Genomic DNA, 15,745 nt, shown 5'->3' with positions numbered 1-15,745 from the left:
AACGTCTGTCTGTCTGTCCCAGTAAATGTGTGAACTACCTGCCAAGAAGTCAAGTTTTTAATCCCTGATTGGGTTCACTTCTCCCTTTCCATGGGGCTGTAGTCTGTGGTTTTCAAATGATATAAACCATCCCTACTCAAAGAACTACTTTGACATGCTGTTGCATTTAATTGCATCTTTAGGAATGTGAAATGAAAGGCCCAGCGTTGACGCATTAAAATAACCACATTGTGCCACAGCATGGATCTCTCATGTTTCAAAGTGTGTATAACGGTCCCCATCTTCTTCGGTCGGCCCTGCCTGAAACACATGCAGCATGACATGTTTTTAATCAAAGGCACATCATGACAGCGCATAAGAGTTGGACCTTAACCCATCCCGTAGTTATTAATTAAAGTCACACACTTCCATGACGTCATTTAACCAACCCATGTGGGTTAAAATGACGTAATCTTGGGTAACATTACAACAAGCTATCTAAAGGTGTGACTAATCAAACGTGTTTTTTTGTTATTTTTCTTAGATAGCCTTCTTCAATGTCCATGAACAATAAAGCTATTTCATGATAAACTATGTCCAAGGCTTAAACATTATAAATGATGATGGTGAAATGGTGTCAAGATAAAAAAATATTTCAACCACATCGCTTAATCTTAAAATGAGGCCAATAAAGTGGAGGCTAAGCCTAAATACTGGACCTATACAGGCCAACCTTTTCAAAAGGTGTAAATAAATAAACAACAAATGCAAGCAAATGGAAGCCTATACTTACAAGGAAGTACATCGGCCATTTTATTGCCATGCCATGCTTTATAGATTGTGTTATCATATTCAATGACCAAACATTATAAGTCATTGTCCCTTGCCTTTTTCAGTTATTCTATTATTTGGGGTCATGTTTGTAAGACCATGAAGATGCAAGTATGTATGGTACTTCCACTATAGACAAAAGCACAATTTATCAGCCAATGAACTATAAATGACACAAGTCTTTCACATCCTTTTAACCTTTTCTAATCACGTTAAACTCTGGCAGAAAACTCAAAACAGACAAGCAGTTGTCACAAAACATTTAATGAAGTCCTATCGTTCTAGGAGTGGTTAAAATAGCATAAATACTGTACAACAGGGTATTTTATAGAGCTTCATTTGACCCCAGTTACTCATCTCCCCCCTCCCCCCCCCCCACCCCAGGGTCACTGGGGCGTGGCAATTGGGCTTCAGTCATGTCCTTAAAGCAGGAATCCAGTGTGTGTTGCAACATCATTTTCTTTCAGGAAAGCAAGTATTTCGTCACACTAAATACATCTGAAAGAGTGGTGTTTAAAAAAATCTCCCCCGGAACCGGTTTGCTTCCAACAGGTGTGCGGTGTGGGTTCAGTTGTGTGTGTGGATGCGAGTCAGAAGGAAGACGAGGACTTGCAAATACTGGATGAAGCAGAATAGATGATGACTGCAATGCATTTTAAGACCATCAAAATGTAAATCGTAATGAATACAACACTGAGTTACCAGGTCACATAGCTTATTATAATTGCCGAGTAAAATAATGCTTTCACTGTGACTGTATTGTTTTGACAAATGTACAAGAGGGAGATAGTGGTTTTAACGACTACGATCAGTAACATATGTCATAGGTAATATTACAATGTTGGTTGAAGACTTTAACCCCACATAGTCCATCGGCATCTCGTATCATAATGGCCCCAAGGCTCATTGATGATAACAGCAGATTTTTTCACGAGTCGTGTCGCAACCCAGAACACGTCTTCATCGGTTGTTTGACCGATTTTTGAGATGTCGGATGCTTATGTTCTTACAACAACTGGATAAGGACATTTAATAGCACTGGGTCAGAAATGTAGGATGCCAGTTTTAGGCCATACGTACAAACATGCTTTAGGTTTAGAACTTGTGATTTCCCAGACATGATTGGTTGGTTGGTCATGATCGTTAACTTCTCTTTGCGCCACACAGATGATTGATACGTAATGATACATGTCTCTGAGCATTTTAACAAGAACCACTCTGGTTCATTGAATGGAAGATTGCCAATCCACCATGGATGCATTCGTACCTGTTGCGTAACTGATGCACTTTGTTATAGGGCCATTGTGTAATTTCATTACAGGGCTTCATGTTGTCATGGTGCCACACATACACTTACATCCAAACAGTGACAAAAGAGTCTTTCAATGGTAATCGAAGAAACCAGATCTTTTCTTTGCTCAATTGTAATCCAACTATTCAAAAATATCACCAAATCTAAATTCAATCGAATTGGATGCGGTTAAGTACAGCTTAATGTAGTAAACGTTAAATATGAATAGGAGTTATATTTAATATGTAAAAAAACAACAAGATGCAACTAGTTTATGACTTACCATCGCTTTGAAATAAATCATCCTTTAGACAAAAAGGGAGGCTCCCTTTGAGTTCCCCATGCGCAGACACAGCCTTTGAGACACAAGCCTACTGGGACCACCATGGGAAGTGAGCAGTGTTCCACTTGCATCTCAAGTCCACACTACCCAACCAAATACAAGACAACCGTTTCAATCCACCCATAGACACACAGACAGTCCAGCGGTCCTTTGAGGCAGAGAGAGAGAGAGGGGGGGGGCAACTTTCCTTCCAACACAACGGTCAAGTCTTGATGATGTCCTGCTCGTCCTCCCCTCCCTTGGTCTCCTCTGACGGCGGCTGACTGACGCCCGTGTCCTGGCCCGAGCTGAGCGGCCGGGAGTTGGCCTTGGACGACCTTTGGCGTCGCGTGCCGTTGCCCACGCAGTGGAGGAGGTTCTTGATGGTGGCCCACATCTCCTCGTCCTTGTAGGAGTAGATGCAGGGGTTCATCACCGAGTTGAGCACGGCCAGCAGCAGCAGCCAGCGCTTGAACTTCATCACCTGGCACTGCTCGCAATTCAGGCCGTCCAGCAAGAGAACCACAAGGCCTGGGGTCCAGCAGATCACAAAGGCACCTGTAGGGGGGGGGGGGGGGGGGGGGGGGGAGGGGAGGGGAGTAGAAGGATGAGGCCCACGCTCAAACACAGTTTAAAGAGAGCTACCCGCATCCTCATGGCGTTCCTGGGCGGTCATGAGTCCCCCGGATGCAACTTGCAGTATTTCGGTTTGGTTTGGTTTGGTTTTTCTTTCGAGCCCCCGAAGGAACACAGAAAGTGTGGCGTGAGATTGACGGCTGAGACGAGTTGGGCTGCGCCCCCCTTGACACCAGTAAATTGACGTTTCCTGTTGAGCTTCACCTCCTAACATCTCTTAGATGTTATCAACCAATCCATCAGTTTGCGTCAAACCAAGTTTTCTTTCTTTACTTTTCTCTTAAATGCATGTAAATATATGACCAAAAAACATGGCATGAGAGTTATTCAATCAATTCAGAAAGTTCGATTCCAACTGCTTTTGAATGAACCGATACAATGATACGTAGAAACCCGAGCAAAATTTGTCACCCATACCAAAGTGTCGGGGAACAGTTAGGATTCAGGATCATGTGCACCACGTGTAGAGGTAATTGCGAGTAGCAAACTTGCCTCTGATATATTTCTTTTTTTCGAAAATGACCCTCAGCAGACGAAAAAAAACAAAGAGTACAAGGCTCTCCCTCTCTTTGCACACAAACCCCACACAACCACACAAACACGCACACAAACCACTGAAGCAAGTGGTAAGAGAGACAAATGTTAGCTTACATGTGAACTGAATGCACTAATATAGGCCTTTGTGGTTTACTGTCAAACCCATCAAATGGTATATCCTGTTATGACATTATTTTCCGATTGAAAAGGGCCACTGTTCGATCCTTGTAATATAATAACTTGTCTAAGAAGGACCATGTGGCATCGTACACATATCTGAACACATCGTGCCTTTCTGGTCAATGGCAGTTAATGATTTACAAGTGAAACAAAATCTGTTGTTTCAATTGTAACGAAGAGTATAATTTCCTATGTATTAAGCGGCTTATTAGGTGTACTCAATGTATGATAACTCACATTGCAGATACGCTGACGTGTTATTTGAAGGGTTTACAGTGTTTTAATGAATGACTTGCTGTAAGAATGCCGCTGTTAGAAAAAAAACCCCTAGCTCTGGTTCTGCACTGTGGTTTGTTAAATGGCTTATTGGATTAAGCAAGTTAAAGACTCCCAACTGGTCCGCACTGGTTTGCAGAGCTTAAGATGGATCTCTAGTCACCAGGGCAGAGGTTTGAATTAAAACCAGACACTCATTCTCTTTCTGCTTCCTTTAATTCTTCAATTCTGTTCCGGTGTGTGAAAAAAAATCCCATTTACGTCAGGCTACAAACGATTTTTTAAGAATCATTTGGACATGGTTATTGCTGGGTTTTTGATTCCACCTCCATCTATGGCCATGTACACCATATATCATCAGTACAGGGTCCGATCAGGTCACTGTTTTTCATGGTTTCACCTCTCTAATTCTGGAGCACCGTCCGAGTAGTTAGCTCAGTTGCCTAAGAATATATAAATTACAAACAACAGCCAGTGCATCGGGGGCCGCCGGTTTCCAATGACTGCTATTGCCAACACACATCTACCCGGTTTCTGCAATTGATTCCCATACAGAGCCAGCACCGGACAACAAAACACAATCGTTGTCGGAGGAATCTCTCAGTAAAAACCAGAAAGGACAGCTTGCATTCAGAGCCTTTAGCAGAGGCTTCATCCAAAGTGACTTGAAACCACTCATAGAACCATGCCACGGCCGAGTCACCATGCAAGGGACCATTCAGCTGGTAAGGAGCAGTTCAGGGTTAGGTGTCTTTCAGGGTCCCCTCGACACTCAAACACAAACCACAAAACCTTCCGGTTACAAGTCAACCCACTCAACTTCCTGAGAAGCCAACCCCCTAGCGCATCTTCCTTTTGGAAATAATAGAGTGAGCACTTGAGGGTTATACTTATTATTAGAGGGTTATGCCAGTACAATTAGTGTAAGTATAGTTGAAGGCCACAGAGCAGTCAGTGTGTCCAATGTGAGGCTGGTTTTGCACTACACACACACACACACACACACACACACACACACACACACACACACACACACACACACACACACACACACACACACACACACACACAGAGGTCGGTGTCCTAATTACACACAGAAGAGGGAAGGAGACAGAGTGAGCGCAGACAGAAGAACAGCCTCCCACGCTACACCAGCTACACAAACCACAACCAGCGGGCAGTTTAAGAGAAATGACAGCTATTTTTGCATGTGCAGTCCATAAGAATGCAAAGAAGTGTGTGTGTGTGTGTGTGTGTTGTGTGTGTGTTGTGTGTGGTGTGTGTTGTGTGTGTGTGTGTGTGTGTGTGTGTGTGTGGTGTGTGGTGGGTGTGTGTGTGTGTGTGTGTGTGGGTGTGTGTGTGGTGTGTGTGTGTGTGTGTGTGTGTGTGTGTGTGTGGTGTGTGTGTGTGTGTGTGTGTGTGTGTGTGTGTGGGAGAAAAATATGTGAATTTAGCACCTTTTCAGGTGCTTGTTTGATAGAGATCTTGCCTGCCTTATCTCTCTGTGCTGTGTGAAAGGTAGAGGGTGGGGTGGACTCTGGGTATTGTGTCTGTCAACTGCTAAACTATTGAGTTTCAAAACCGTTTACTTTTTAGTACGACGCCTATTGTCACTAATCCCTAGTTTGTGTCTGCGGTTTTTAACCAAGGTGGAAGTGAAAATCTCTGCTTTTTCACACTGAGAGTAACCCAAGAATTTACACTTAAGCCAGAAAGATAAACAGCATAAAAACAGGCATCCATAAACTAGAGATGAAAGTGTGTGTATTGGTTCTAATTCCCATCACTGATAAGAGCATTCTTGGTCCTTTCAACAGTCCTGGGATCAAAGCACAGAGCCATTTATACTCCTACTCAAAGTTTGGCTGCTTGGTAAACACATTGAAGTTGTGTGTATTTTGTTTGCTCTGCCGTGCTACCCCCAAAGTGCATTGGCGCACACAAACTTTTCCTTAGAAATGCTCCCAGTCAAGTAACAACCAAATCAACATAAACAAACAACTAAATCCAGTCCACCGTGTTCCGGGGTGACCTAACCGGAGAGTTGCATGCAATGTGCGACTGTACTCCCATACACACGTATGCCTGTAAACCCTGCCTTGCTTCACAACATCCCACGTCGCACAGCCGGTCACTGTGGAGAAACACGTTGACTCACGAGTCTCGACCTCAGAACCACACAATCCACAACGTGTGTGTGTTCGTTGTGTGTATGTGTGTGTAGGTGCGTGTGTGTGTGCTTGTGCGCAGTGTATGGTGCGTGCATGCATGTGTGCTTGTACAGTGTGTGCGTGCGTGCATGTGCGTTTATGTTTATGCATGTGTGTGTGTGTTTGTATGTGTGTGTATGTGTGCATGTATGTACGCGTGTATGTTTATATGCATGCATGTAGTTATGGATGGACGTGTGTGCGTTGTGCGTGCGTACGTGAGCGCGTGCACACACACACACACACACACACAGCGTTTTTCAACACTTCATCGCGGCGCCTGGCCCACTTCCCCTCAGCCTTACCCAGCACAGTCATGACCGTCTTGATCAGCTTGATGGGCGTGCGCTTGCGGTTGATGGAGCCGCTGGTGTGCACCTTCAGCACCGCCGTCTTGCGCTTGACGTACACGTAGATCCGCACGTAGACGGACACCATGACCAGGAACGCCACCAGGTTGGACACGGACCAGAAGATCAGATAGCTGCGGCTGAAGATGGGCGCCAGCTGGGAGCAGCTCTCCAGGTTACAGACGCAGTTCCACCCCAGGCTGGGCACGGCGCCCATGGAGATGGAGACGGCCCACACCAGCACAATGAGCAGGGTCACGCGCCGCTTGGTCAGGTTGCTGTGCACCTTGCAGTTCATGACGGAGATGTAGCGCTCCAGCGCGATCACCAGCAGGTTGGCCAGCGACGCCGACAGACTGGTGTCCAGCAGTCCCTGGCGCAGGAAGTACCCGTTGACCGTCAACTTGCGGGACGCCTGGCCCGTGTTGAACATGAGGTACACGTAGGCGATGGCCGCCAGGAAGTCGGAGGCGGCCAGGTTGGCCAGCAGGTAGTAGAAGGGGTAATGGAAGCGGCGGTTGGTGATGACGGCGGTGATGACCAGGAGGTTGGACAGGAGGATGAAGATACAGAAGAGAGAGCCCACCGCCTGCACCGGGATGAGCTGCGTGTTGCCCCAATCCTCTTTGGTCTGGTTGCTGTTGCTGTAGAAGAAGAGCATCTCCCGTCGTAGTAGCAATGGTTTTGCAAGGCCATCTTGAGTCCGTGGGAGTCTGTAGACAGAGAGGAAGATAGGCCGCCTACTGTTAGTCAGAGTCGCTTATCGTGCACATTTGAAGGAATGTTGGCAGCCAGCGGATTTGTTGGACTGCGGTGAGCCAGCCAGTAGAAGACACAAGTGGATTTTATATTATAAATCAGTTTAGCGCACTGGCCAGCTTGTTCATCCGCAATTTGTTTCATTCACTAACACAATTGTGTTTTAAACAATTTACATGTGAATTGTTGTAAAGCTAATTTTGCTGTAAGATATAGTTGTCAATTGATGTAGGCTATATAATATGCGGAAACTACAGTCCAATATTACTTCAGTACTGTCAGCATTTTATGATTTGTATTAAATATAATACGACTGCTATTACACAATACACGATTAGACTACACGTCCTTCTCTATAGCCCGACCTACATGAGGGAAGTTTCGAAAATGTGGGTGGCGTGATGACCTTGTGTTTTAAATAAGAAGTTTCGTACAAACGAAGATACAATACATTTAGATTAACCCTTTTGCCAATAGTAGGCTTATAATAATTGTTTCTTTAGTGACAATAATGGGACGAAAACAACAACCTGTAAACACAAAAAGAAAGTCATAAGCGATCATTAATTAACAAAAGCTGCTTACCTGTACCAAATAGAGCCGTCGTCAGTCAAATAGTCAATATAAGTGAAGTTGATGCGCTCCACAGGTTTTCTGTGGACGCCTCATTCTTTCGGGAGGTGCTCTCGTGGGATCGGACCGTCCTGTGAAAGTCAAGTCTCGCACTACGAGGAGTTCGAGGCTCCGCTGCGTTGACGTAGAGGCGTGGTCAGTATGATTTACTTGTTGTAGCGTGCCAATGAAAGGAGTTACTGCAACGGTTGTATGATGTATCTGTAGGCTGACTACATTGGGCTCTAGGCTATTCACACTGAGCAGTCGGAAATTAGCGTTATGCAGTGGCGGTCTTACCATAGAGGCATAGGCCGCGGCCGCTTCGGGCCCCCATAGTAGGGGGGCCCCCAACCAACCTCAAAGAATAAATAAAAATATCTTATTTTTTTTAACACACAAACAGAGACGAAGCAAGACGAGTACACACGAAAATAAAATTGAGGGTTAGGAAAAGGGTTAGGAAATAAAGTTACCCAAGCGCTCAAATAAAAGAAAAAAGCTAAGACACCGGTAAGTTTGGCAACGCTGCCAAAGATGACACTTTTTACAGCTACTGTTGGGGATACAGACAGGAACAACAACGTCCAAAGCGTTGAACATGCCGCTACAGCAGCACCAGCTAGCTGAAGACCTGTGAGAAGACGTCAATAAGTAGGACTCTGTGTCAGAAGCGTGTGATGTGGAGAACAATCGATCTTTTCTCTCTCATAGACTCTCTCTCTCTCTCTCATACATAGGTTTGATTGTAGAATGTTTGAAATGTTCAATCTCAACTGTAATGTCAATCCAATTACAATATCCTGTATCTTGTACATGGGTTTGTTTGCAGAATGATTGAAATGTCAATCTCAAGGGCAATGCAAATTGCAACCTCACTCACACATACAAAGTAAATTATTCATCTTGGCAATTATTGTGTATATGGCTGTTTGTGATGTTTTGCTAAGTATATGACTGTTTCTGGGGTTGAGCCTAACTACTTGACTTGCTGGTTATATCGATATTGATTTGATCTAAAAATAAATGAATAAACAGTGCTAATTTTCCTGGCATTTTGGCACGGACAGGTGTTATCTGAAACCTTATTCTTTTGGGTTCCATTGTGACTATTAGTTTGTGTAGTGCTAGACTTAGTGTGTTCTCTGCTTTCCATCTTCATTTTGGAGTAAAGAAGTGTATGCAAGGTTTAAAGGGGAAGGTATTTTTTCTCATCTCCAACCTTTACTTCCAGTATTTTTCTTTCTCCGTTCTTTTTTAGAATTAAAGGATGTGCTACTTGTCTAAATTGTCTCTGTTGCGGCCTTTGAATTGAATTCCCTCATATGGTCCAATTTTCTTTCTACTTGGATCAATTGTAATGGCAACTTAAATAATTAGGCTAATCTGACATCAAAACTTTTTAAATGAAGTGTAGGCCTAATTTAAATGATGGCTTCAAGGCCTGCACCGTTCTACAATTCCTAAACTTTAACTTATGGTAAAACATTTTTATTCATTGTAATAACATTTGCAACATTTTCAGATTTGAAAATAAATTACATTCAGTTGCGGATGATCACATAGTTTACAATATTCTATTCCAGGACTCACATTGCATCAAAATACCTATATATTAAGCAAACAAACCCACACAGTAAATTTCATTAGACAAATATAAAAAAAAAACTTGCTTCAACAACTATTTCACATATTTTGGTTAAATAAGTATTTGGCCTTTAACATTTCACTACACATTTCCCTTAAGAGTATATGTTCTGTCCCAAGAACAGTGTCTTCATCAATGAACTTCTGGCGGTCTGGCATGACATCTTGGCTTTGATATCCATCATGTGACAACTGCAACATCTTCATTTGGTTGAACTCTGTAATGACATAAACCAAATTCAAACCAAATTGAGACTTTTGGTTGAAAGAAGAATCAAAGAATCAAGTTGATTTAAAGGGTGTAAAGATATTATGCTATTCATGTATCCATCATTTAAATTCATATAAACAATAAAGGTTAAGGTGACTTCCTCTTCCTGTTCTCCGTGTTACTGAGTGTACAGGTTGGGTTGACCACAAGATCAATCCTCCATTTTGCTGTTCTACAGTTGAAGGCATGTGTGGAACTGGTGGTTCCCAATGCTCCCTATTCATCAGTGAATCACCATGTTATTCAAGAGACTAGATATGTCATCCACTCATATTTCAGCAACATCGACAAGCAGCAACAGGTGCAAATTTAGCAAAAAAACAGGTATGAGACATTTTGACAAGAGTCTACCAGCCTTCCCAGTGGACTGAAGTAAACGTTGCTCATCTATCCAGCACAGATCTAGGTGGACACGCCCACTAGTGATGTCATATGGGGCAGATTTTCTAAACGGCTTGTAAGGCTTATCACACTCACACCTGGTGGTATAATATGTCCCCTTCAACGTGGGTGTAACTTAGTTTCATTGGAGGATTTCCTATGTATAGCTAACATAACTTGGATACATTGCAATCAACGCTGCACTGCTTTCGCATCTGGAGACATTATGAAGGCCAGAGTCTTGAACTCTACCACATAAGTGCTCCAAGACGGCCTTTAACCATCACTTGTTAACAAACCAGATTATGCATTTCACGAGCCAAGCAGGAAATCCTTTGTGACAAGCCTAATGGCACATGGATGAAATTTCATCCCATAGGTTATTAAGACAGTCTCACTGAAAATACTAATCAAATTTGTTAGCACTCTCAAGTGAAGAAAAGCCATGCAAATTCGATCAGGCTGCAAAGAAAGTCAGAATAGCAGAAACTTGAGTGAAAGAAACACTAATTAAAGCAATTCCTTTAGTCCTAGATGACAAGTAGATTCATTGCGATGCTGACAGTAAATCATTCATTAAAGAATTTTTTTTTGGCGAAGATATAGCATGAGAAATGTATTTGCTTGAATAAGAACGAGGCTTCTAAGGAATTGAAGTGTACCTCCTTCCCCAAATTCGTGTTTGAGCTAGACATGAACAAAAGACTCTAAAATAGACATTATGAATGCAGAAGCAAACCGAGCGAACTAGTCACATGCTGGGGAAATGGTGCTTGTGTTGGTCAGGTTTACTTTGAAATCAAAAATGGTGTTAACAGGAAGTAACACTCACAGCTGTGTCAAGGTATGTGCGGTAGATTAAGCTTCTACCATTTCTTGTTTCAGTACATCAATTGATGCACAAGCTGCAGTTTCACCGACCACACAACTAAAACTTAAGACCGTGGGAGATCAACCCAACAACCTCACCGAATTGTGTCCTCAAAAAGAAAGAAACAAAACACAACACAAGCAGCAAAGTTAAAAACTTTTCCTTTCTATTCAACTTGGGCCATGGCTTGTTTATCTGGTATAAAGGGGAGGGGGGGGCTCTTCCCAGCAGCCTCTGTAATCAGGCCCATCACTGGGTGTGTCTCCTTCGCTTCCACCACTAATTTCATTGCTCTGAAACCACACAGGCGCAGGCAAGCCCACGGCATGGAGACTCCGCTGCGTTCCGCCGTCGCCTGCGCTGCATGACGAGCCTTCGGGAACACAGGAGGAGGAACGAGCGGTGGAGTGTAAAAGGAAGTGCAAGCGGGCTGGGGACGCAGAATGGGCTTCAGTTAAAACAACCCGGCTTACGTTACATTGAAACACAACCTGTGTGTGACGGCCAGGGACGCGGTTATTGTTGAATCAATGATTCTAGTCACAATTCTATTAGTTGTAGATTGTATCTTCATTTAGTGGCGGCATCATGTTTTTAATGCAGATCTAAAGTGCTATACTGTACAAACTGTTGACTTGACCGTAATTACTATGCACCGGAGGAATTTACCATACAGATTATATGGAGAGTTCTAGAGCAACTAGACAATTCTTTAGGAAACTTATGATTGCCCTTGATTTACTATTGCAATGTGGCTCAAGACATAATGGTATAGTTCAAACAGAGAAAAGGCAATGTTTACCCATGATTAGGGCAGCCAGAGTTGTACACAACAGTAATGTATGGCTTCACCGTTGGGAAAGTACTGTATCATCTTTGTTTCCATAACCTTTGAACAATTTTAGATGGAGACTTTTGCTTTTTACAATATTAATAGATAACATACAGATATTAATCAATTTGAAGCTAGAATTGGGGGGGGGGGGGGTGTTATTGTTATTGCCATAACAGAACGGTTTCAAATTGTAAAATCTAGGTTTAGTTTAATTGTCTAAGTGATTGATTTGATAACCATGTGCTTGAATGCACCCACCCACCAACATAAACACACAATATTATTTATTTTTTATTGTGATTATAAAAAAATAGGGTGGGTTCAAACAAAGAGAAGCTCATTTATTAGCATTTAGATTTTATTCCAGTCTATTGCTGACGTACCGCTGGCAGCAACAGAGGGGGTTAAAGCCCCGCCCGTCTGGCTTCCATCCTCCACCGAGTCAAAATCACTCAGCTCCCTCAGGAACTTGTGCAGGTCTGTCAACGGGAATCCGTTCTTCTGGTAGTTCTGCAGACATGAGTGCAAGCCTCCATCATCATCATCATCATGAAGAGCAGCATGTAAATAACAGACAGTATAACGGACAGTCCAAATTCCATTGTTGGTTAATATAGATCCTTCCCAACCTATGCAAAGTGCAGGATGCCTTTAAGAATTCATGGAACATGTATATCGTAGCACTAGTGTTTCAGATGCCGACTATAAAAAGGGAAAACGTTGAATTGTTCCAGAAAGTCTTAAACCAAGTGGATTAATCAAGTAAATCTATGACTTGAGGCTATGAAGCTAGAGGTCCTATAATCCATGTGCTCTACACCATAACCCTTAATAAATATAAAAAATCACAATGGAATCAGAATTGGGGAGGACCATCTAGTATCTTATGCGCAAGTCTATCAAATCACATCCACCTTCTTCGGAGTCGGGGTCATTTCAATCCAAACTCAGTGATATTTGACATATATTCAGGAGTCATTAAGGAGCAGGTAGGGGTTAACGGCATGTCGTTCCAGGGAGGCCTACAGGCAAGACATTGGGATTCGAGTCAGGCACCTGACCAGGTACGGACCACCCTGTTCCTGCTGGTGTATGAGTACCTTGATGGTGTCATAGGCATCGGTGATGAGGGCGATGAAGAGCGACAGCACCATGTAGATGAAGAGGGAGATGAAGGAGTAGAGGTAGGCCCGGCTGAAGAACCACACCACGGCGTTCTTGTCCTTCAGCTGGGCGAAGGTGGAGAACATGTCGTCTCCGTTGAGCAGCGAGAACAGACACTCGGCCACGCGGCTCAGGCTCTCGAACTGACACCGGAGGGGGGGAGGAAGGAGAGAGAAGGGGGGAGAGTGGGAGAGAGGGGAAAGAGGGAGAGGGGGAGGAAAGAGAGGGGGAGGAAAGAGAGAGAGAGAGGGGGGGGAAGAGTGGGAGAGAGGGTAAAGAAGTAGAGGGGGAAAGAGAGGGGGAGGAAAGAGTGAGAGAGGGTGAAAGGGGGGGGAGGAAAGAGAGAGAGGGTGAAAGAGGGGGGGAGGAAAGAGAGAGAGGGTGAAAGAGGGGGGGAGGAAAGAGGGAGAGGGGGTGAAATAGATGGAGAGATGGGGGTAAAAGGGGGTGGAAAGCGAGTGAGAGACATTCTCCTAGATGACCAAGTTAATTTACAATAAATAGTTTACACAGGTGGAGTGGAACCGCAGGATACACACCCCCCTCGGATGATAAACACTCAAACGAGGGAAACGTGTGGTATACACACAGAGGACGTGATGGAGGACACGTACCACTACCACCACCCCCCCCCCGCCCACCACCCTTCCCCTTTCACGTCGACCTATGTCTTCTTTAGTCAGATGAACTTGGGAATGTACACAAACCAAGTCCAAAGATAGAATTCATCAAAGTGAAGGGAAATAAATGAAACAGTTCACAGGAGACCTAAACCCATATGCACGCCGAATTACAAAATCCTCCCCCCCCCCCCCCCCGGGACTGCGATAACGTCTAAACACAACAGACTGTCGAGACACTATGGATCTGGAGGGCATGTTTGGAGATGCGCTACATCCTCTGTTTACCCTCCCTTGTAAATACCCAAGAAGCTGACGCTTCTTGGGAGCGAGACGGCAGGGGGAATCCCATGGCATCCACCATGTAAATACAGAGAGGCTGTCCCATGACCGGGGATCCTGGACACGACAACGTATCTGCACTTGTTGTGTTTGGAAGAATCGAGTCTTCCTGGATGGCACGGCAAGGCTGACGCATACACAATTTGGCTAATTCCGTAAAATGGTCTTTGAGAAATGTTTTTTTAAACATTAGGCCTCATCATTTCCTTTCGATTTAAATGTAAAATAATGGTAGTTAAAAACATTATGATTCCGATTCTCACACACACACACACACACACACACACACACACACACACACACACACACACACACACACCACACACACACACACACACACACACACACACCACACACAACACACACACACACACACACACACACGTTTTAAGCCGCTCTCCACCACAGCTCAAATCAAAAAACAACCCGAGATGCAACCACGATTAACATTACAGGGGACATATTGTGAAAACAACACTTTCCCTGGGATTTGGAGTGTTGTTTTGAGTCTCTGGTGCTCCCACACGCAAAGAAACTTCGAAAAAAGTCCATGCCTGATCATTTGATTGAGATATGTACCCCACCTACAGTTACCAAACGAGCGAGTCCGTTTCGGAGTACAGCGCCGGAGCTGCCGGACTGCCCACGAAGCTTCAGCGGTGGCCGAACGGCTTCGACGACCATAGTCCGGCAGCTCCGGCGGTGTAAAATCCAGCAAACAGCTTCAAAAACATGTTTTCTGGTACTCAAATAATATGTTTACTTGTTGTGAAAACGGCATAATATGTCTCCTTTAAAACCACTAAAAACTCAAAAATATAAAAAACATCAAGATGGCTTCAACTGATCTTTCTATTGTGACGCACTACCAGTTAAATGAGTAGGCCTCAACCAATAAATGTACAGCAATGAATGCATGGGAATTCCCGTATCGGTCATACTTGCAGGGTGCGATAGATGGCTTTGAACCCTGTCATGAATGCACATTTCTTAGGTCGTTCCTTAAGACTGAAACCAGCAAAAGTTCTGGTTTAAGCTTAACTATATCCTAACCCGCTACTTGAAAGAGGGCCAAAATATTGCCAGAGCGGGCATTATATAGACACCTGCTGCTGCTCGTGATGCTGCTCCTCTGATCTGGCACCAAACATGCAAAAATAAATACAAACGAACACTGCCCCCTGGCCATGCCTAAATACTGTCAACTTTCATGTAAGCATATTGTAAATCCCATCGGCTCTTGTATATAGTGCTTGTTGAGAGGGTTTTCAAGAACCATGGGCAAAATGCCAAATCAATTACACCAACAACCTCAACAAAAAACAGGCATCCCAATCAAGAGAACTGTAGACAGTCTTTGAAGATCGACTCCTTCGTGACCACAAATCCAGGCTCTGTCCGACTGTCTGTGAATCTCTGGATCTCCATGTGTGTGTGGCGCGTCAGGGCCCTACCTTCTCGTGGTACGGCCCTAAGACGATCCAGCCACAGAAGGTGTAGCCCAGGATATCATGCCTGCACAGCAACAGAAGCGCAGCACCTTCGGGAAAGCCGCTTTCATCGTGAGGATCAGCACCTAGAAGGACAAGCGGGAGGAGAAGAATGGGACATTTTTAGCCAAAGCCCACCGG

At 44.1% G+C, this 15,745-nt stretch overlaps 1 protein-coding gene across 1 annotated transcript; it reads right to left on the bottom strand.

The window, feature by feature from the left end:
* Nucleotides 1–281: 281 nt before the first annotated feature.
* On the bottom strand, nt 282–7,308 carry LOC130393260 (lysophosphatidic acid receptor 3-like). The gene is given in 3 exon segments (XM_056603899.1): nt 282–2,981; nt 6,568–7,278; nt 7,281–7,308. Coding segments are annotated over 3 exon segments (1,074 nt in total). The 3' UTR covers nt 282–2,646.
* Nucleotides 7,309–15,745: the final 8,437 nt, after the last annotated feature.

The sequence above is a fragment of the Gadus chalcogrammus genome, chromosome 12 (assembly GCF_026213295.1).
Source record: "Gadus chalcogrammus isolate NIFS_2021 chromosome 12, NIFS_Gcha_1.0, whole genome shotgun sequence".
In the NCBI taxonomy this organism is placed as follows: Eukaryota; Metazoa; Chordata; class Actinopteri; order Gadiformes; family Gadidae; genus Gadus; species Gadus chalcogrammus.
This window is presented reverse-complemented; position numbering and strand designations above follow the sequence as displayed.